The sequence below is a fragment of the Xenia sp. Carnegie-2017 genome, unplaced genomic scaffold (assembly GCF_021976095.1).
Source record: "Xenia sp. Carnegie-2017 unplaced genomic scaffold, XeniaSp_v1 HiC_scaffold_24, whole genome shotgun sequence".
Classification (NCBI taxonomy): Eukaryota; Metazoa; Cnidaria; class Anthozoa; order Malacalcyonacea; family Xeniidae; genus Xenia; species Xenia sp. Carnegie-2017.
The window spans coordinates 4566847-4590694 of record NW_025813487.1 but is presented as its reverse complement, the minus strand read 5'-3'; the positions used below and the strand labels follow the sequence as shown (position 1 = coordinate 4590694).

General features: G+C 36.4%; 4 protein-coding genes across 4 annotated transcripts; 2 read left to right on the top strand and 2 right to left on the bottom strand.

Moving 5' to 3' along the window:
- The first annotated feature begins 379 nt into the window (after positions 1-379).
- Positions 380-3022, top strand: LOC124451986. The gene is made up of 6 exons (XM_047002582.1): positions 380-446; positions 516-624; positions 823-2016; positions 2171-2424; positions 2504-2637; positions 2725-3022. Exons 2-6 carry the CDS (start codon positions 543-545, stop codon positions 3020-3022), a joined length of 1962 nt encoding a protein of 653 aa, XP_046858538.1. The 5' UTR covers positions 380-446; positions 516-542.
- A 444-nt stretch (positions 3023-3466) lies between these two features.
- Positions 3467-5002, bottom strand: LOC124450728. The gene is made up of 3 exons (XM_047001373.1): positions 4931-5002; positions 4472-4861; positions 3467-4376 (listed from the first exon to the last, which is right to left on the bottom strand). Exons 1-3 carry the CDS (start codon positions 4971-4973, stop codon positions 4333-4335), a joined length of 477 nt encoding a protein of 158 aa, XP_046857329.1. The 5' UTR covers positions 4974-5002; the 3' UTR covers positions 3467-4332.
- A 1325-nt stretch (positions 5003-6327) lies between these two features.
- Positions 6328-8004, bottom strand: LOC124451985. The gene has a single exon (XM_047002581.1). It carries the CDS (start codon positions 8002-8004, stop codon positions 6328-6330), a length of 1677 nt encoding a protein of 558 aa, XP_046858537.1.
- An 8282-nt stretch (positions 8005-16286) lies between these two features.
- Positions 16287-22414, top strand: LOC124450724. Its single transcript, XM_047001367.1, has 9 exons — positions 16287-16385; positions 16587-16618; positions 18114-18176; positions 18567-18824; positions 20110-20738; positions 21124-21261; positions 21471-21957; positions 22037-22187; positions 22359-22414. The coding sequence occupies exons 1-8, from the start codon at positions 16379-16381 to the stop codon at positions 22166-22168; spliced, it is 1746 nt and encodes a 581-aa protein (XP_046857323.1). The 5' UTR covers positions 16287-16378; the 3' UTR covers positions 22169-22187; positions 22359-22414.
- Positions 22415-23848: the final 1434 nt, after the last annotated feature.

Below are 23848 nucleotides of genomic sequence, written 5' to 3'. Positions count from 1 at the left end.
AGACTAAGATTTGACTCTGTGGGCTTGAGATCATATTTGAGGCTAATTACATAGCTTTCCTTAAAAAAACGGCTGTACACTCAGGCCATTAATTAATTCTGATCGTTATGCTTTCGTTTGGCTTACGATATGTGATAGTTGACTTAATTATTTATTAATTTTAGTATGTTGCATGAATAATTAATCACCATTTCATACGTTCGTCGCGTGATGGATTTGATGACCCTTAAATCCGCCCCTGGTTCTGTAGAAAAATGTTACATGTTCCGTAGAAAATTATTGCATGTTCCGTAGAAAATTAAAAACATTGCGCGCGCATATACTTTATATTCTGTGATACATGAAGCTTAACGTCATTTGATCAAACATGGCGGCTTGTCGATTGTGCAATGTGAACCTTTTTATGCCATGCAACTTCTGTCCTTATTGCGGCTGTAGAGTTACAGGTATGATGTCGATTGATTGTATAATTTGAAAGAAAATATCACTCAGACAATTTCTCTATTCTTTTGTAGCAAAGGAATTTTATATGTATTTTGTATATGTATTGCCAAAATTGTGGTACTAAAATATTACAAGGCGGAAGTTTTTGTCATAATTGTGGCCATGCGGTTGCAAAAAAAGGTAATTCAAGATAATATTTAATTCAAAATGCTTACTTTGTAAATTAATTGAAAATACTTTATAAAACTATTAATTGATATCCCAGTCTCTGTAAATTAAAATGAATAGACTTTAGAATAAAGAATTTTTCAACTTTATAAAAAAGATTAAAGAATAAGAAATGAATTCATGTAAAATTAACTCTTTTATTAACTTTAGATTCCCTTGTGCAGTGTAATAACATTATCCAGTCTTATAACAACTCTGGCACATCTAACAATCAAAGCCCTCCAGCAAGTGGCTCAACTTCCATCATTTGTAATGACAGTATGCCTCGTGACTTACGTCCTATGACCTTTCATGAATTTCGAAAACAAAAAGAACAAGATAGATGCTCTAAATTCTCAATTTCTAAAACAAAAAAGAGGAGCATTTCAACAGCAAATAAAAAAGCTAGGTTAGCACAAGAAGTGAAAGTGCAAGTTGGTGTGGTTAGAGAAAGTGTTGAAGATGGTAGATTGAAAAAAATCAAAGGAAGAACTATTCCTGTATTATTTAATAAAGACGACAATGCCAAGGTATTGCTCGAAAAGACAGTTGAGAAACATGCAAGGCACTTTAAACAATTTGACAGAGATGATACTTATGTCATTCTCTATCAAGATATGACTCTTGTTAAAGGTTTACCAGGTAGTAACACACCTTTCACCCTTGGAGAATACAAACGAGACCTACTAAAACCCTATTGTAAAATTTTCTTCTGGTTATGTCCGAAAGATGATTTTGAACATTGTTCCTGTTACAATGAAGACAATCATTCAGACGAAGAGCTTCTGTTTGTTCCATTTAATTGTAATGTTGACAATAGCAACTTAGGAATTCAAGAGTTACCATCACCAAAACATGCAACTACTTCGGAGTCAACAACGTCTTTGACAGCACCAAACATCCCATGTTCATCTCAACCTAAATTGTCATTGCAACAGACGTCAGGCAGCATTGAAAAATACTTGGTCACAACTCACCAGTGTCCAACATGTTTGATACATTTTCCTCGCAATGAAATTGAAGTTCATGCCGATCTTTGTGCTGAGACATATATAGATACTGTTGGTGAATGTGAATCTGATGACCAAGACTGTGAAATCCAGATTGTGGAGGGAAACTTATTGAGTGAAAAAGCTAAAAGTGTGACTGATAAGTTGGAAACTGTGCAACAAGTTGTTGAAAATTTAAAGAGCAATTTAAAGATGACATTAGTCAACAGAATAACTATTCGAAGGCGTTATGCATTTAAAGACTATATGGATGCACGACTGAAGAAGTATTTTAAGTCAGAAGGTATTCTGAAAGTGTCATTTGCGGGAGAACCAGCCATTGATACAGGTGGCCCAAGACGTGAATTTTTTACAGGTAAGATTAACTAAATGTTAAGTAAATAACAGTAACAGTTTTGAAATAGTATACAAGTGTTTTAATGTCTAAAGATATTGAATAAATTGGTACAACACTTGCAATGATAGAAAATTAATTTATTGGAGTATTGTAATAACATTTTCTTGTACAGAATGCCTCAACTATATACAGAGGAAGCTGTTCAACGAAACAGGATTTCCAGTAGTGAATGTACAAGCCTTCGCCAATGAAGAATTCAAAGTTGCAGGAGAAATTATTGCTGTGTCAATTGTTCAAGGAGGACCAGCTCCCTGTTTGTTTTCTTCACAAGTGTACAATTACATAGTGCATGGAATATCAAGCGTACATGCACACAACTGGTGTGAACAGTTAAAGGATGACACAATTAAAATAACTGTTGAAAAGGTAATCTTTGAAAATTGCTTATAACCTGCATCTCTGTTTGTGTATTAAAGTGAATATTTCTGAATAAGAAATTTTACAGATCAAGTCTTGTGCAAACGATGATGATTTGGTTGCATTTCTGGAAGAAGACTCGACGATGAATGTTTTGCAAGTAATTGGTTATTGTGGTATTCCATCTAAGGAGTCAAGAGAAACAAGCGACAAGATAATTAGGTAAATTCCATAATGTAAAGATGGCTTTGGAAATGCTGCAATAGCTCTGAAGGAAATTATTTTATATTTTAATATTTCATATTTCAGGTCTCTTGTGATAAGTGATGTGTCAAAAACTCTAGCCATTATTGACCAATTAATATCTGGTCTTCAGCTACATGGGGTTTTGACTGAGTTGTGCAAAAACAGAAATGTTATGGAACCATTATATACCATTGATGGAGCAAAAACGTTTTCAGTGACAGCTGATCATATTCTAGATCACATTTTGATAGAATGCAGTCCTGAAGGGAGCAACCAAAAGTTATTAGAAATCAATATTCACAAGTTTTTTTGTGATTATATTCAAGCTCTTGAAGCTAAAACCGGTATACATAGTGATTAATGAGCATTGCATTGACCAGGGAACATACCAGGGAGGATATCGATTGCTAAAGCTGCTGAAGTTGGTTGCAAGTAGTGGATATAAAATGTAATTTTTCAGTAATGTAATCAAGGCATTTATATATTTTGCAATCTTGAGATGCTCTTATTGTTCCAATAGTTCTTTAAGTCTGGACAATTTTCCTGAATAATTTTAAAGGAGTAAATTGATCAACTTATCCAATGATTTGCTTCATTTTACTTTTTGTATTGTTTTTCAAGGAGCTACAAATTCTTTGTCTGCATTGTACAAATTTATAACTGGAGTTGAAACAGTGACCCCACTTGGCATGGAAAAAACCATCACTGTGAAATTCAAGCATGGATGCAAAGCTGGTTGCAGACCAACATGGATGCAGACCAACAGCCTCAACCTGTGCTACAAGCTTAACACTCCCAGTTCATATTGATGATTCAAAGCAATTTGAAGATTTAATGGATGCTACACTTGCAGAAAGTTCTGGTTTTGGCTTCATTTAAAGAATACAGTATCAATTATATATTTCAAGGACATTTCTCTCTTAAAACGTTTTTAATGTTAAGACAACTTAAAATTTTTGTTAGATAACACAAACATTATTTTGCATTAGCAGTGCAAATAATTCTGATGCTTCCTGATAGTTTTCAGGATATTGTAATCTTTGCAACTCAACCAAGTAATGAAAATAATCTTGAAAAGCATTATCTTACAACGATTCATTATGGCAACCACTGCTCTCAGCTATTGGCAATTTCTCTTCAGTAACTCTCACTTGGCGATCAAAAGCCCCATACTCCTCGGGCATTGCATATAAAACATTTGGAACTCCAGCAACAGTTTCATGGCGAGATTGCCGAATATAGTGAGTATTCCAATAAACCTGACAATCATTAAATGAATTTTGCAAGACAGCATTAAAACAAAACCACAATCATTTTTTAGTGAAATCATCATTTAAATTTAACTGCTTTTCCTCACAAAGATCTTTGAAAAATTGAACCCACCAACTTGAACATGTTTTTCTAAAATGTGACCACCAATTCTTAATTCTTTGGTTTGATGGAGATGTACCAAATGCATGAGCTTGACTACCACAAAATGGTGCATTGTCAAGTGATCGAAAGTAGCATTGAGCTGCTGCAATGATCCCATTCTCTGTTCCACAGTCACTAAGAGTCTGCAAAGGACATGCCTTATTCTTTCTTACTGCCTCAAAATAAAATTTAGCCACACTCTCTGGCAAATTATTTGACTGTGTAACTTCTAACCAAAGAACTTTCCTGCTGAAACCATCAATTGCACCATGCACAGGGAATCCAAATGGCTTCAGCATATCCTACATGTGGAAATAAAAATTAGATAACAATGAACGCAATGATGATAACAGATAGAAAGTTAATGAAAACCGAAATGATAAAAATTGTTACTTACCATCAATGTGCCAGCACTGATTAGCTCTATATAATAAATAGTTACGCCTTTTTAGTTTTTTTTGCTTTCTCAAAGCACATGCCTCTGGATCTAGTTCCTTTAAAATACATTCCACCAGTTTTCGGGGTACATGTATGTGATGCTTTAGTTTAAGTATGTGCCACATCTTCCGATAACCAGCCAAGCATCCAGGACCTTGCATCTCATTCCAAATAATTTCGCGCACAAGGTCCTCCGGAACTGTTTGCCTTCTGGTTAAATTGTAAGATTTAAGTCTGCGCTTTAGAGTCCGTAAATCCATTTCAATACCATTCTCATTCTTTAGTAGCCTAATTATGATATTATATTTATATCCATAATTAAAATAGTTCTCTATAATGTCTCTTTCGGCTACAAAAGAATAGAGAAATTGTCTGAGTGATATTTTCTTTCAAATTATACAATCAATCTTCATCATACCTGTAACTCTACAGCCGCAATAAGGACAGAAGTTGCATGGCATAAAAAGGTTTACATTGCATAGTCGACAAGCCGCCATGTTTGATCAAATGACGTTAAGCTTCATGTATCACAGAATATAAAGTATATGCGCGCGCAATGTTTTTAATTTTCTACGGAACATGCAATAATTTTCTACGGAACATGTAACATTTTTCTACGGAACGACTACTTTTGTAAGGCAAACTGTCTTTTTATTATTGAATCAATTAACTTACAAAATGAAAGCACTAAAGAAAAATTTTACAGAAGTTGAATCATTAATGTGATTAATCATTACATGCTTTCAAGAACTGTAAATACAATTTAATATCGTGGAAATAGGTTTTGTATGCTCTTAAAAATTCACATGTATAAAAAAACCATTTGGGTTTTATGGTCATTAGTTGAAAAATGTGAGAGATCATTTTTGTACGTTTATTATGTACATATGACCTTAAAGACAGAAAATGTTATATACTGTCAACAATTCCCGTATGTAAAAACATCATCATGACGTCATGTCAATAACTGTGATGAAAATAAATAAAACTTTTACGATTTTGACATAAGTTCATTTGATTTGAGGAATTAAATTTTTTTGAATAATATTTTCTTGATTAAAACATTGAAGATTATTAATTCTCACTTTCTGTCTGCAATGGTTAAAATAAAATTATTTATCATCATGATGTTGGTGTTGATACAACGTTAAATGTACAGTTTCAACTTGTGACAATGGTAAACGTCTCGTTGCATGGTTTGTGTAAAACAATTCTACATTTAAAAGCCATGCAGTTGGAGATTTTGTGAAAGAGATTTCAAACATACACACCTTGCAATGGTTGAAAGTCTTTCAACATTCTGTAAGCTGTACAGGGATTTATGGAAAACATGGCTGCATCTTTCATAGAAAGACCATTTTTTACTGCAATTTTGATGCAATCATCCTCTTTCAATACCTTCATCTCCATCCAACTACCTTTGCAAATTTGTATCAAAAAGACAATAAAACTATTTTCTGATAAAGTCTAATGGAGTTAACTCATATGATTGGCTAATACCAAGTCCTGCAATTCCCATTAATACCCAGTCCCCAACACGGACAGACTTCACATCATCACCAACTGCCAACACTTCCCCGACACCCTCGTTACTAGATAAGACTTAGTCTATTTCACGAAATGAGGATCTTGTAAAATATATATTGAGAGACAAAATACAAAGGTCATTCGTTTACAAATGACAAACAACAATAACAGTTGGGTCCAGGCCCCTTATTACTCAACGATTATCCCATTATGCTCTATCCCCCCCTAAGTCTTTACTAGTATAGGAAAGCGTAATATAAAGTTGTTCTATGATATTTGTTCATCCTCTCAATTTTCTAACAGCCTTTTCTTGTTGAAATCGAGTAATCTGCGTAGAGCTAGTGGTGCTTTCTTGCTTGGCTTTGTGGTCGCTGTTGTAGGTTCACTGGCATCTTCAGGTATTTTGGTTGCGTGTGGTGAAGTTCCATCTGCGGTATCTGTGCTCGGTAGTGGTGCTGGCTTCGGGGTATCAGTCTGTGTCGCCGGTCTTAGACATGGTAATGACGGTGTTTGTTTTCTGCTGGCTGTCATTTTGTTGGGAGTAAGGTTCTCCGTTGAGACTTTTGGTATCAGCAGCAGGTCCGTATCAGTAGTATATTTGGGTAAATGCTCTTGTACAGGTGTGAATTGCCGGAGAAATTTTCTGTTTCTTAGTGTAATTCTGTTGGACCCGTCGACTTTGACGCGGTATTGATCGTGTTGAAGGACTTCGATGACTGTTCCAGTCTTGTCCCATTTCGCAGGGTACGGTCCTGTTTGGTTCTGTATTCTTACGTGATGTCCAATGGACAGAGGTGGCAATCTTCTTGTGTGTTCTGACCAACGTTCCGCCGCTCTCATGTGCCGGTTTCGTAAAGCCTCCTCGCGAGCATTGAGTGTTTCCCTCCAGGTCATGTGTGGCCTATAACGGCCGGGGAAAATTGGTATGAAATCCTTAATGGGTCTACCGAAGACGCATTGGGCCGGTGATAATTTCGTATCGGTATCAGGCGTGTTATGATATTGTAGAACAGCAATTTGTAAGGCGTTTGTGTTGAGGCTACCAGTGGGGCCGGTATTGTTCGTGATGAGGCGTTTCACAGTTTTAACGGCAACCTCCGCGCGGTAATTTGAGTGCAGGAATGCAACGGAGGCGAGGCGGTGGTGTACTCCCCATTGTTTGAGGAACTGCCGTGTTTTGACGGCGGTGAATTCTGGTCCGCCGTCAGTAGCGCATTCGTCTGGGATCCCAAAGGTGGTGAAGACGCGACGTAGGCATTTGATTAGTCCGACGCAACCGTCTTTGGCTCGTTCGATAATAGGCCAGTTAGAGTAACGGTCTACGATTACGAGATAGTTGGATCCTTTGTAGTGGAAATAATCCGCACAGATGCACTGAAAGGGGTAGGCTGGTGAGATGGTTGGTGTGGGTGGTGCGCTGGGTTGGGATGGTGCCATCCGGTTGCAGTGGTTGCATTGCGTACGCATTGCTGCAATATCTGAGGTGATTCCCGGCCAGAAGACTGAGTCCTCTGCGCGGGATGTCATAGATGATATGTCCTGGTGTGCCGAGTGTAGAACTTCCAGGATATTTTTGCGTAACAGTGGTGGGATAACCACACGATCTCTGTAAATGATGACGCCGTCCACTGTGTAGAGGCTGTGGCGGAACTGGTAGTATTCTTGTAATGGTGTCGGCAGGTCATTACGTGAAGCTGGAAAGCCAGATTCAATGACATTCATGAGATCGTGCATAGTGGTGTCGCTTGCAGTTGCCATGCGTACCCTGTCCCAGGTTGTGGCGACGTTTGTAAGTGCTAGAGAAGCGAGTGAAGCGATGGTTTCGTCAAAGCCGGTGTGTATGGTAGTGTCCTTTAACTCTGCTATGTCGTCCTCGAGGTAAAGCATGGTGGGGTTCTCTGGACCTGTGGGGTGGCGGGAGATCGCATCGGCGGCTTTGTGACGGATACCAGGGATATGAATCATTTGGAATCTGTACCTCAGTGTCTTCTTGAGATTACGTAGGCGGGGGTTTGGGATGTTTTCCAATGTCCGATCACCGAATAGCTTAAGCAGGGGTTTGTGGTCTACGGCGATTGTGAGGTTGGTGCAACCGAGTACGAAGAACCTGGCTTTGTCAAGGGCGTCTGCGACCGCCAGTGCCTCCCCTTCTATCGGTGCATATCGGGATTCAGCAGCATGTGTGAAGCGGCTGCCGACCAGGCTGATCTTCCACCCGGTGTGGCAGCATAGTGGTCCAGTCGACTGGCATTATTGATAATTTCGTAGAAGCACTATTGCTAATGCGCAGTTAATATACACGACGAGTTTTTTTAAAATAGACATGTTTCGACATCTCATGAGGCCATCTTCAGTATAAGTGAAATAATAAACAATACAAGGTTTATATAAAAGTAATATGATACATAAATTACAACAATAAAAAGGAAATAAGATAAAATGGCGAGCATGCGTGTGTAGGAGCTAGCACTAAATCTTTGCATGAATTGCCATGTGTAAAATGGTCGGCACTGACTACAGAACAACTTAACCACTTTCACGGTAAAATTCACAGTTCACAGGAATATTTTTACCTTACAGGATAACCTTACTTGGGTCGCCATATTCTGAATAAACTAAAGCTTTAGAAGACCGAGGTATACTTTCAGACGTGAGCGAAAATGTCCTCGACAATTTTACAGCTTGGCTTGAAGTCAGAAACCTGAAGAGAACGCGTTGCTTCGCCCAGTCTCATAGATATAGTAGGTCTAGATTACTAACGAGCGGCCATATTGCGTGACATCCATGATAAATCCAAGATGGCGTGGGAACCGGGCAAAAAACATAGAGTCACTATAGGGCAATTGATGTTTTTCGCAATTTAATTCTTCTCATTGTTTTCAAACTCTTCCGATGAAGTTTTATTGGAAACAAATCTTTATTTCAAGTGTCTTGAAACCATATTGGACAGTTATAATTGAAATACGGGTGAAAATATCGCTTTCGAAATATTGTGTAAATTGGTCGTTATGTGGTCTCAAGTCGTTTGTCCACTAAGAGAAACAGATTTTTTTCAGCTTTAACTCCCATACTGATTTGTTGCGCATCAGAATATGTCATATTGACAATTTACAGAAAGATTGGGGAATCAATCTGAATATTTCTGACAAAAAAGCGACTTATTCGAGAAAGCACTCCCACTGTACTCGTACTGATACAGACCTGCCAACTCTCCCGGTTTCGCCGGGAGACTCCCGCTTTTGCTGCATTTTTCCCGACCTCCCGACAAAGATACTAAATCTCCCGGTTTTTTTAAAGCTTAGGATTTTAGAAGTTTGTTGGCATTTTTATTCATCGCATGGAAAGAAATACTCGATGAATAGCATTCAAAACATAACGTATTGTAGCCGCAGTGCGCCGTGAACTGGGCATGACATTCATTTTTGTTTTTTCGTATAATTATGTAACACAAATTGACTGCCAGTTAAAATTTTTGTGCATAACACTTGAGGTAATCATTGCCATTTGTCTAATAAATCAATCTAAAAATATGTCGTATACAAGAATAGAAATCTCCAGTTTTTTTGCCAGATCTCCCGGTTTTTCTGCATTAATCTCAAGGTTTTGTATTCCTTGGGGTTGGCAGGTCTGCTGATATGTGAGATATGTGAGATTCAAACACGGTTTAGAAAAGCCATCCGACTTTGAATGAATGAAAAGAGGAGCAAGGAGATACATAACAATGCAGCACTATTATCTACTGACAAGATCTTAGTGAAGCTATTAAAGTTAGTAAACCTAACTGAAGGAAACTTGCCTCATATCAAGTAATTGTATCCAGGAGCATTGGCTATACTGATGAGATCTTACAGCTAAGAGGTTCAACGAAAGAGAAGGAACTTATGTTCAGAAGCTTGTTATATTAACAGTGGTTATTTCAAAATCTGACATAATTACATTCAAACACATAACCCAAGATACTGTTACAATACTATTTTTTGAGAGAGTTATAAAGCTCTGTATAAAGTATTTTTTACCAGAGCTAAGGTGTTCATTAAATGTAGGTATTATCTTATGAAATATTTGATATGGATGTCATTGGTGGCATATCCAGAATGAATGTTTTACACTTGCTATGTAAATTTCACTGCATCATTGCTCATTCATTAGAAATCTATTGTTTTTACAGTGAGTGAAAACAGCAAGATTGAGATAGAATGAGCAAATAAAAATGCTGGCTATGGCTGAGATTATTGTAAGATATAGCTGTGAATAAAATATATGTGACTTTTATGCTTATACTTAGTTATAGTATATGTTTTTATTATGCTATAGCTACAACACCATCTATGATACCAGTTGCTTCCAATGGCAATACAATTTTATAACTACAAATGTCTAAATTGCATCACATTATTAACATGCAACTAATGACTTCTGATAAAAATTGTATAATACTGCTCAGTTGGTTCATTTTATGACACTTACGTACAAAGATAAGTAAACTACTGATATTTCTTTGTTCAATACATGACAGCAACTGCCAACTGCTCTATTGTAAGTGAAAGCAAGCTAGCTGAAGAGACACAAAATGTTGATAGGAGAGTTGCAGCGTTATTAAACAGTTCCACTCTTTGGCATGATGATGTACTGACCTATATCAGTGGATACATAGCCAAGAAAATTACAAGTTGCATCAAGTGTGCTGAATGTGCAACTGCCTTAACCATAGAGAATGATGACCAACCTCTCATACCTGACCACTCATACTGTCATGAAGGTTCATTAAAGTCAAGCTTAACATCTTTCAAGACCTATGGCAAGCTTACAAGTCCATCGTCCTCATTGGTAAAAGTAGTAAAAGCAGCAGATAAAGCCCTTCGATGAAGATTAATTTTCCCATCTTTTTGTATGTATTCAATATCATGTATTTCAATGTGGACGAACAATTATGGTAACTAAAGCATACAAAATCCGTTTAGTTTGGTAGACAAACGCTTCGAGACAACCAAACGACCAATTTACACAACACTTCGCAAGCGATATTTTCGCCTGTATTCCAATAATAATTGTCTAATATGGCTTCAAAACATTATTAATAACGCTTTGTTTCCAATAAAACTTGATTGGAGGAGTTTGAAAACACTGAAACGAAGTAAACTGCAAAAAACAACAATTGCCTAATACAAGCCCTAAGTTTTTTGCCCGGTTCCCGCGCCATCTTGGATTTATCATGAATGTCACGCTGCCGTCTTAATAAGTCTTATATTACGTCACACTCGTCAGCAATCTAGACCATTGAGTTCTATAATAACTGGAGCGGCTATCTTTACTGGGGCGAGGTCGCCAAAAAAATGGCGGCCAAAGGACGTATTTCCGCTGAAATGATCGCTTTGCAGAAAAATAATATTCTCGACCTCCCCCTGGTGTCTATAGTAAATTATAAAGAATTTTTCAAAAACAAACACGATATCACAGAATATGGATATCGTTAGTTCCATATTCTGTGACGATTCTTTTTTGGCATTTCTTTTATAATGCCAACACTTCAATCGTTCAATTGTTGGATGTCGTAGTTTCCACAAAAAGGAACATATCGCTTCTCACAGGTGAGGTAGTTGTTTGTTTTGTTAGTCTGTCAACGATTGAAAAGCAATTATACATGCACTTGAAAAGCCATAAAATACATATTAAAGATCGTATTTTTTAAGACTGACTTGAACGCCAAATATACTGATGTTTTCCTGTTTTTGTTTATAAAATTCTGCATACTTTTCTGTCATTTGTTAATGCATGAAATCGTAAATTTACCCATTTATTTGCTAAATAGTTTCCCTAAAGCAAAAAAGACCCTGCAGACATTTCGTTCTGTGAGTAAGTATCAAAAAGAAATGATCAGCCCAAACGGTACCCATGATTTGGAGCAGAGCTTGTTATGTTCTATTTGCTGACAACATGCAGGGAAGATCAAGGAGTAAAGATGACTGGAAGATGTTATTGACCAGGCAGAGTCTTAAAAAATGATAATGCTGTAAAGATAATTGATTTATTGTCTGCCCTATCCAGAGTTATTTAATTTGATCATGGTCAAATTCTATGGATGGAGATAATGGATTCACTAAGGATGCCTTGAATGCTTTGAAGTTAAAGTTCATGATCCAAAGAAAGATGGCAAGAAGGTTGTGTGTGTTTTGATGCTTAATGAAATGTCAATTCACAAACATGTAAAATGGAAGGCCATAAAGTTTGTGTCTATGTAAACATTTGTACTAAGATTGATGATGACTTGATGCAGATGTGAAGCTTCAAACTGTATAAGCCATTGGGTTTTATATAACTTAATGTTTAAATCATGTCATATCTTTATCAAAATACTTTAGTTGAGTGTTGTTTAAATGTTACTAATATCTAATGCACTATACTGAAGAATTAAAGATTCAGTGATGAAACCTTTAAAGTTATTGTACTGTATATGTCTTATATATTTCTTATATTTTTTTTAGAAACAGTGTGAGCTTATTTACCTATTATAGTACAGAATGGAGATTTATCATATGCATTATTGCTGCTTTTTTAAAGAAGTTTTTCACTTTTCAAAGCTTTTCTACAAATTTTTTGCTTCTTATTTCTTGTCATGAGATTGATGATATAGAGGTAATATAATCCAATAACTTTCTAATGTCTAAAAAGCTTTTAAGCTTCTAGCATAAAAGCACACTATATAGGTATGTAATTCATTTGGTTTTATTGCCTTGCTATGACATATCTACTTGCACTTCATCATTCTTGTATGAACAAAACACCAGATGTGGATACTCAGAGAACAAAATGCACTACCAACTGCTTATGAATTTTATTATTGAGGTGAAAACTGTGTTAATCATTCAAATTATAGTGCACTTTTATTGCAAATATAGGAAAAACAAAACAAAGTGAAAAAGAAAGGTAGAAGTATTAAAACTACAAATGAATTATAAACACCATTGGAAGCATAAGTGTTTTGATTATTATTTGCATTTTGCCCAATTCATATATCAATACAACAAAATCGAAATGTGCTACAACTTTACAAGTATTTGATGCAGTTGCACTTCAGAACATCACAAAAAGGTTACTTAAAGTAATTTCTATACAATATTGTTTGTTTTCATTTACCAAACCTATGCAGACTTGAGTCTTTTTGAAATTTCATATGAAACTCAATTACAGAAAATCCGTAAATATCCAGAGATTTAATATGTACTTTTTTAAAGAAACAAGTAAAAATCCTACAATTGTGGCGAAAAAAGCCATTGCCCATTGCATGAAAAGAAGCAAAATAGCAATGATAACAAATAAGCTAACTTCTCTCTCGTGAACCGTGGAGATGAGCTATGATATACTTTTTTGTATGGACTAAAGAGTTTAATCGATCACATAAGTTTTACGCTGGTAAGAAAACGACGCACATCTACATTCATACATGTGTAGCCGACATATAGGTCTTTCGTCGATAGTTATAAATGCATCCTCGTAGGAGCAGATAACTGACAACCATAGTTGATTCGCTGTTATGAATTTAAGGTTATTACCTTGATTTTCATCAAAAAATTGCTTGCCGAATCCCAAATACACACATACATTTTCCTCACTCTTTCCTCAGGAGGGAGTGGGAAATTGTGAAATTTTCGGAAAAGCGGTCAATTTCGGTAAATCTCAGCGGCAAAGGACGAAATCCGCCATTTTTTTGGCGTCACCAGATATCTAAGGCCGCGCTTGAGATAGCCGCTCCAGTTATTATAGAACTCAATGATCTAGACCTACTATATCTATGCCCAGTCTGCTACATTGAGTTCTATAATAACTGGAGGGGAAACGTCAACAAAATTAGTATAAATTATTAGCGCGCGGCCGCGTGGTCAAAAACATGGCGGATTTTGGTTGTCAAAGTCAGCGGAAAGACGCGGGCTCATAAAATGAAATTTTTTTCACCCACCCGGATTTGACAACCACAATTGCGATTATAGAAAATATCAATGCCAAGCACAAAAACTTTTAGAAATTTTATCTTTAAAACATGCTGCAAACTTGTTTGGTTTACGGATGCTGAAGTAATGCCAGAAAAGGAAACATTTCATGACACCGGTAAGCAACGTAAGATTGTTTACTATTTAAAGTGTTCAGTGTTTTGTTTTAAGTCAATACTTGAAGTGTGATGGCATATATTTTGTGAATGTTTTTACTCCTAAGTTGTAATTTAAGTTATGTTTATCCAGTCTTATTTGTTCTTTACTTAATCGATTGCTAGACGAGGCAAAGCAACCAGTTCTTATCGAGATATGCATATCTTAAAACTCCTTGTTTCAACTCAGTTGAAATGGAGGATTTTTTCATGATATTTTTCTGAAAATATGAAGCAAATATTAAGGACAGAGCTGTATTGAAATCAAATGCAGTGCAGGATTAATTAATGAGCTCTTTGGTACATGTCGTACAATAAAAATTACCTGTATTAAACAGCTAGCCTGGACAATTTGACAGATTTGGACAAGCATGATGATGGTGTGTAAAGGTTTGCTTTATGCTAAAAGTTTTATAAATGCCATATGGTGTTTCTGTAAATGAATTGTTTGTTACACAGTGTACTAAACAGGTTAGTACATCAAAATCAAGATAAAAACTACTTTGTTCAATAATGTGCCAAATTTTGCTCCTACCTTGAAATATTTGCTCAAGAAAAGCTTATGACATGCACGAAACATTAAATACAGTACTGCATCATCTGACAAAATCCATACATTTTTCAATTCCAGGTGATTAAAAATTCACATAAGATGCATTGGTTAAAAGAATAAGAGTAGCAATCTAGTAAAAGAAGCCACATCAAAATTCACATAAGAAGCAAAAATTGATGGCAAAGAACTTTTTATGTCTTTTGAAGAATTACGATATCATTTAAAAGAATAAGAGTAGCAATCTAGTAAAAGAAGCCACATCTGCCTTCAACATGAGACTTTTCCAATTATGTATAGTTACTTTGTACAAAATACTATTTTAGATAAACTTGATTTTTAAGTCATTCACTGATATTTTTACCAAAAGACAAAAAGAAAAATTCAAAGGCATAATGTAAAATTCAAAAATTTGTCAAGTTGTTTGAACCTAGAAAAAATTAGTATAGGTAACTGTAATTTGTAAGGACACAAAAGAAAAGTAGTGCAAGAAGGTTAGCATTTTTGAGAATTAATAAGTTCTTGACATACATTATACAAGGCCATAATATTATAAATAATGTCTGTATAATAACAATTATACAACATGCTAAATATCTTCACCTACATTATAATTATTTAAACAGGTTTGCCTTCATGCAGCAATAAGAAAAGTGTTATGTCAGAGAAAACAATGCACTTCGATTTAAGAAATAGTATTTTCAATGGGAAATTAATGTAGTTCTGTTCAGTAGTAGATCCATGGTTGTCAATAACAATCCAGTTTCTAATATCTTGGCTTAAAACAGAATCAGCAACATGATTATAGAATTTCTGAATTTCGTTCTTTTGCTCTCCTAGTTCAAGATATTTTCCTCATAAGTTCTCAGTAGATTTATCAGAATATCATAATACTTTATAAGACACCCAGAATCAATCCTACCAAAAAAAACTCAAAACAATTACATACCTACTTATAATATATTTCCAGTCGACTTAAGTCGTAGGGGTAAGCTAACTTTTTCTAACTCCTTTTTCGACATTTTAACTAAGATTTACCCATCTATTCAAGAAAGACAGTTGCACCAAGCTTTCACAAACAGTCAAAAACACAAGTAATGCGCATGGGATTATGCATTAAAGCTTAACAACACATTAACAGTGTAAAGATTGCCGTTTGATATTTATTTCTAATATAGCTAAAGCATTACTTGACAAAATATACGTTATTTTACAGTAGATTTACCTCATTTAAATGTGTGTGTCTATTTCACAAAAACCTTAAGCATTATTTTCAATATTTTATGCTTACGGTATCGTGGTTGTTTTCGCTGGTTGTCATTACTATGAGCAATAATAGAGATCCGTTTCGGGAGGGAGCGAATGTTAAAAATTTTTCTCAAAGTGGAAGTTTTGACAACCAAAATCCGCCATTACCGCCATGTTTTTGACCACGAGGCCCAGGCCCCTTTGCCCCTCCAGGTCTTTTAGAGCTCAATGGTCTGCTATGGTAGTGGGCAGCGCCATTTTATATAATGGCATGCTGAAGGATGGCAAATAACGTCGTCCTGACAACAACCGAAACCTAATTTTAAATATTTACAATAAAAACTCACTTCAAGATTAATTTAAAGCTATGAATTTTTGGATGGCTTCTAAAAGGGAACATAATGGAAGGTATTTCAGAGTACATCTTCATCGGTATTAATTTTAATTCGAGGCTCGAACAACAGTACAATTACTACAATACTGAATGATATCTATATAATTCTGAGTCTGAACTTCTTCATTACTATAATTTACAGCCGTCTATGAATTTATGATATAAGTTGCTTTCTCTAACATATTTCGTTTAATTGCATCGTTTTTCTTTCATAGATACAAACGTTGAGCTGAACAAAGAGAACCTTGTAAGTAAAAAACTTTCAACATTGATATCTTCTACATAATTCACAGTTTTATAGATTACGCGCTCGATATCTCCACTAGTTGATAATATTATGGAAATTGGGAGCGAATAATCTAATTATTTTAGAAGAGTCATACTTTAGTATTCTTAAGGAAAAGGGTTGTTGAAGTTCTCCTTTATTTGTCGTTGTTTTATTCATACAATTGTTGTGGTTGCCGTCTTTATTAAAAAGCGAACAACTCTTGGCTTGCTCAGTGCATGTTTAGATATTTTAAATGAATGTTTGTCCATTCTTAATGTCTTTTTCGTTTATACATTACATAAACCTGGGTAATGTACCGTAAATTCTCGCTTTAGCGCCGCGGCGATTATTTAATATTTCCGATTTTGAATGCGGCGCTTATGCGAGAGCGGCGTTTAAGTGGGAGCGGCGCTTATTAAATATTTTTGCCGCCCCAAGAAAATAACGAGTAGACAAAAGCTATTTTCACTATATCGTATTCTACAATTTATTGAAAATAATGTCGCATAGACGCAGAACAAGGTTTTCGTAAACTTTAAAGTTTAATAACTCAATATTTCTTCCAAGCTCAGCACTAAAATTACTAAAATACGTACTCTATAAAAATACCGAAAATGTTTTCCATATCTTAAAGTTTTGCTCCAAGTGAGAATGTAAGAATGGCGTGAGAAGAAGAAAGTTCTGGAGTGAAATCATGTTACAATTCTTCTTGTGTTAATTGAACATTCAAAACAAAATCTCCATCTAAAAGTTCCATTGTAAATCCAAATTCTCTAATTAAATCTTGCACGTGAGGCAAAAATTCTTCGATAAAACTTTCCTGTACGGATTGAGTCGTTGTGCCATTTTCCATTTCTTCCGTCTCTCCTGCAAGATCATCTTGAACGATTTGTTCACTGGAATTGCTTTCGTCATGTTCCCTATCTTCCAAACTGCCGTGTTGCTCATCTTCTTTATTTTCATCACCACTGAAATTTTTATCGATGTTATAAATTTTTATCGATATTATCGATATTTATCGTCCAGGATGGTAGAACCGAAGAAGTTGTTGTTGTTGACTGACGTTTCGGCAACCTTGGCGATTTCATCTTCAGTGTCAAATGAGGAGTAAACATCAGTTTAGCCGTATTTGCTATCTGGTTCTTCGGTTAATACGGCTAACCTGACGTTTACTCCTCATTTGACTCTGAAGATGACTACCGCTTAGGTTGTCGACACGTCAGTCAACAACAACAAAAACAGTCCTTCTCAGGACTATACCATCCTGGACGATCTACATTTACAAACATGTAACGATACTCCCGGGCTCAAACCATTTACTTTAGTATGACTCTACTGAAACCAAGCCCGACGCACTCATCAACTATCATCTCATAGAAATCTCGAACTCGTAATGTCAACTAGCAATGTCCGAGTTATACAAATCTTTTTCATGGACTGAAAACTTCCATATAACAGACTGTCTTTTGTTTAGGTTGAGTATCTTCGAGATGACGATACGTTTGTGGAATACTTTAACACATTTCTTTCATTGCCAGTAAGTGTGTCTTAAATATGTATTTTTCATCTTAAAAAAGTCTAGAACAATATCAACAAAGCTTAGCTGATGACTTAAATTTTATAAATTTTAAATTTTACATAATGACCAAATCATTTGAAAGTTGGTCATGATTTATGCTTTCAAATCAGCGTTTATGGTTGAGACCATTTTACTGTTGTTTGATGTTTGACCAAAGGAGAGCATCTACCGACCAACATCATATTATTTACAGACAGAAAAACTTTGAATAAAATGTTTAGAAAATGAGGTGGTACATACCCTCCTGCTCACCCTAAAATAAGTGTACTCCGCGAACCAATCAGTATGGGATAGATTTTGAAACTAACATTTTTTTTCTGTGTTAATTTTATGAACATCAACTTCCAGTGCTTTCAAACAAGAATTTACTACGACAAACAATCTGGCCTTTTGGAAGAATTTACACAGAAACTAGTCAAAGATGATTGTGGAAATATTCAAAAGAGACACGATCCAACCAGAAACGAAGTTCAGATCAGTTACTGTGTCACAGTTCTCGATCACCAATCGACTTTAAAATGGTTACAAAAGTACAGATTAGATGAATTCGTGAGAAGTATGATTTTCGCAGAATACAAGTTATCAAAAGCTCTTTCATCGGCTCAGGTAACATATGACGTTTATACTGGAGGCTGTTGATAGAGCGACGATTGACGCAAGGAAGTTATACCTCCCCTCCCTCAATAATGTTTGAAGTGCTTAGTGCAGGCTGTTGATAGAGCGACGATTGACGCAGGGACGTTGTACCTCCCTCCTCAATAATGTTTGAAGTGCTTAGTGCAGGCTGTTGATAGAGGGACGATTGACGCAGGGAAGTTGTACCTCCCTCAATAATGTTTGAAGTGCTTAGTGCAAGCTGTTGATAGAGCGACGATTGACGCAGGGAAGTTGTACCTCCCCTCCCTCAATAATGTTTGAAGTGCTTAGTGCAGGCTGTTGATAGAGGGACGATTGACGCAGGGAAGTTGTACCTCCCCTCAATAATGTTTGAAGTGCTTAGTGCAGGCTGTTGATAGAGCGACGATTGACGCAGGGAAGTTGTACCTCCCCTCCCTCAATGATGTTTGAAGTGCTTGGTGCAGGCTGTTGATAGAGCGACGATTGATGCATGGGAAATGGTGTTCACTGGCAGATTACTCACTGGGCTAAATAGACTGAATCCTACAGGCTCGGGCTTTCGAGAGCCCCGTTATGTCTAGACATGTTTAGGTTTTGCAATTCCGTGTGAGTTAAATGTTCTTAATTTAGACCATTTCTGCTGATGAAAATCGAACGATCTGCTGTTCAAATGAACGATAATCGAAACTCATAAAGTATTCGGTTTTCCCAGTTTCAACTGTAAATTTATTCCTTATTGTTGATGCTACGAGTTTCAAAAACAAGCTGGGAAATGCAAAGGCAAAGGAGCGTTAGTTACACAAATGTCATCAAGAGACTGAACATAGTGGAAGGAATAGATATCCTACTTAAAGTCCAACAACATTGTCTTAAGCCTGTTTTCCACTAGCCACGTATTGTAGCAAAACGTAACAGTGCGCATGCGCGCTTATGAATTTGATGGTCAATAGAAGCGAGCACGCATGCGCCGTGTTACGTTTTGCTCCGATACGTTACGATACGTGGCTAATTGAAAACGGGCTTAAGCCTTCAGGCCTTGTAATTAGTAATCCGTCACTGAGGGTATTCATGTTGTACTCAACTGATTTCTGCTGAGGAATGATTCATGTCAAATTTCATTTCTAATCTCAGGTCATGAAACCAATGTAGATGGTCGAGATTTGGGTTCAGTTTTGTCCATTGATAGTATGAAATAGGACTGCTATAGTTTTTGGTTTAGTGGTTAAACTGTGGAAGAAGCTTATGAAACAAAATGATTTTGCATCTGATTTAGGCAAATTATTTCGAGAGAATCACTGGAAATATCTCACGAGGAAAAACATTCATTACTGAAATGAAAACATGTGGAATCTCTTCTAAAGAAAGTTTCAACAGTCATTTGGACGACCAGTTTAGAAGTACGAGTCCCTCAAGCACAGAGAAACAATCTTACAAAAGCAACGACAAAACAAGCGGTGACATCATCTCAGGTGCTGACGTCAGAACTATTGACGTAAGAGAAGATGTTTACGGTGCTTCAAATGATGAAGTGCTAACATTAAATGTCTCGGGTAACAGTAATAAAGGAAAAGGATTTGATGAAGACGAAAAATCCAAGAATGAACATTCAGATGACTTTGTTGAGCTTAAAAATGATGAATTGGTAAAGAAAAGAAACGATGGAGATTGTTTCTTGCAAAATACAACAAGTTCGTTGGATTCTTTGCAATATAACGGTATTTCAGTGGAAAGCGATCGAAAAATCAATGATAACGACGTTAAAAGGAAGGCCTTGCTTTCATCAAAAACAGCCATGGACAAGTTCAAAGACTTCCTGGTCGACACTAAAGGCGAAAGTTTGCTTCTGCTTTGGCTGCAAATTGAGTATTGGAAACATATTAAAAATAGCGAAGAAAGAAAAAGGTAAACATCGTTTGAAGCAGAGGATAATATGTGAAACAGAGGGAGTAATGTGGAAACAGGGAAATACAAATAGGAGGAGAATGGTGGAAACAGGGAATGGAATGAAACGGAGGAGTACGGAATGGAAGAAAATGGAAGGAGTAATGGAATAGGGAAATGGAATGGAAATGGAAATGAGTGGAACGGAGGAATGGAATGGAAATGGAAACGGAGGGAATGGAATGGAAATGGAATGGAATGGAATGGAAATGGAATGGAGGGAATGGAAACAGGAATGTGAAATAGAGGAGTACTGTGTGAAACAGAGAAAATATTTCATGAAACACTGTCCATTTATAACCAAGTATTTGAGCTGCACATGCGTATTTTGCTTGTTCATCTGTAGATATGTTCAGGAAATGAAACAACAATATGGTTCGCCATTGGAGTTACCACGTAAGATAAAGAAAGACATGTTATCAGGATTAGCTGAAGATATGAATGAAGCACAGAGAATCGTTGAAGAAACATTGTTAAACTATTGGTAATTCATTTTTATAATGTATAGTGAATATTTTGGGGAATTGAAAACAATGCGGGGAACAAAATAGTAATTTGTAACAACTGAACAAATACTAGATAGATTTTCTGAAAGTTTCAGTCATCCTTGAGCTCGCTTGCATTAAAAAAGTTCTCGCCTAGCATTTTTAGCTTTCCTAAATATTAACTCTGAACATTCTTTTTGTTCGATAGGTGTAAAAGGTTCACGTTGCATGAAGTAAATATTTCGAAAAAAGTTCATTCATCTTCAAAAATGTCCCCATCAATACACTTTTGTACACCGATACATATTTCACCATATCCCACCAACGCTCAATACATCCCTAGACCACACTCATACAACACACCACAATCCCTCAACGCTCAATACATCCACAGACCACATTCATACAACACACCAGAATCCCTCAATGCTCAATACATCCACAGACCTCACCCATACAACACACCACAATCCCTCAACGTTCAATACATCCCTAGACCACATTCATACAACACACCACAATCCCGTATAGTGAGTTATTCCAGCAGAAGTTCACATTGGGAAAGCAACATATCATTACAACACGTGAGTCGCACGTGCAACAAATGGAAACCGACCCAACTGAGATCAAAGTCTGCACGTGGACGCAAAGTGACGACGCCTTATCACACGAACGCTGGGAAGCGACAGCTTGAGGTGAGGGATGATGTGATTTCTACAGTTGTGTTTCATCAAGAGATAATTTATTGCAGGAACTTCCTAAATTTTTATTCAGATCTACGCAACGCCAGAGAAGGAAGAATTCGGATTTCAAAACGACCAATCAGCGCGTTTCCAAGATGTTGTGACGTGGAATATTTTTCACCAATCAGACTTGTCATTGCTCCGAGAATCGCGCCTAGTTTGAGTAGAGTCTTGGAACAAAGGTAATCTCTCTGTGATTGGCTTATTCAAACATTTAATGAGTCACTCTTCCTATATGACGCTTATCTCGGTCATTCTAACTCCCCCTCGTCACCAAATGTCAGTTTTCATGTTTCATAAATGATCAAATTGACTCAGGAGTTGGAATATTCACTATATGATTTTTTCAAAAGGTGGTATGGCGTCATGGACGATGCGCGTGGACAGCAGTCACGTGATTCAGTCGAGGAGGACGAAACCTATGACGTAGAGCGGTCGCTACGTGATAGTTTGGAGTACCAGGCTGAGTCAGGACGTTTCCTGAAAGATTTCATATTAAAAGAAAACAATAAAGTAAATTATACTCTCTTTTTCCTGTTCTAACATTTTAATCCTTCTTTCAATAGTCGATTTTCTTGTAGTCTATAATATCTTGTTTTGATCTTTGAACATGATTCTTGTCTTCAGGGTTATGATTAATTTTCTCTTACTTTTCCAATTTTGTCCGTTTAGTTCTGGTCCAACTGCCTGTCTTTCTGGCAAGCGACGCGAGACTATTCCGCTTGTTTCGAAAGTGGTCCCTTCTGTTCTAAAACTGTGATTTTCAAGGCCAAGGTGAAGATTTTCAACATCTTTAGAAAGCTTTGTTAGCTTTATCGTTCTCGAAGTTCAAACTCTAAATTGATGTTTAAATAAAAGTAGGCTAGATTGTGAACTGTGAATGTTTAGGGGATTTTGAGGGATGTAAAATGTGAACTGTGAATGTGTTTGGGGATTTTGGGGAGTGTAAAATATGAACTAGGAATGTGTTGTAGGATTTTTGGGGATATAAAATGTGAACTGTGAATGTGTTGAAGGATTTTGGAGGTATAAATTGTAAACTGTGAATGTGTGATGGGATTTTAGGGGATATAGAATGTGAACAGTGAATATTTTGGGGAATTTTGATTGATATAACAGGTTTGTCATTTTGTATGAAGATATGACGAGCCCAATTTCATTATATTATAGTGGATATACGAAAGATTCTTAGCTCCAGGGAGCGTCTGTGATATCAACATTTCCTCCAACGTCAGAGAAAGTATAAAGAAACAATTGAATCCGCCATACGAAGATCTGTTTGATGACGTAGATGATCATGTGTTGACGTGCCTCAAAGAACCATGGGATAGTCTTTGCCGTGATGAACGAAAAGAATACGAAATGGTGAGGAATTTATGAATTAATCAAAAACTCCATGATAAAGATACATAGTGTGGGAAGTTGGATAGTAAGAACACGGGGGGGGGGGAGGTGAGACAGATATATGATCTAATTGTTAACGCTGTCCAGTATAAACGAAGTTTCATATCTTAGATACCAAAGAGTGAACAGTTGCGTTTCATTACGGTGAAATTGAACGACAACAATTCACGACGAAAAATATCTTTGTTATCGAACGAAGTAAGTTCATTGTAAAACTTGAAACAGAATTTTCAATTTTGCGTTTCACGTGTTTCTAAACTTCCAACGCTCTGTTTTTCTCTCCTCCCTGAATAGTGTTTCGTTAGAATCTTCTGTGAGCCAATTTGTATTTATCCAGGGGGGGTGCACGCTTCTGACAAATGCATGAGTGTTCGCTTGCATAAACCCCCACTCCAAAAATGGTCTACTGTATGTTAGTATTCTTGGGGGTGAACTTGCT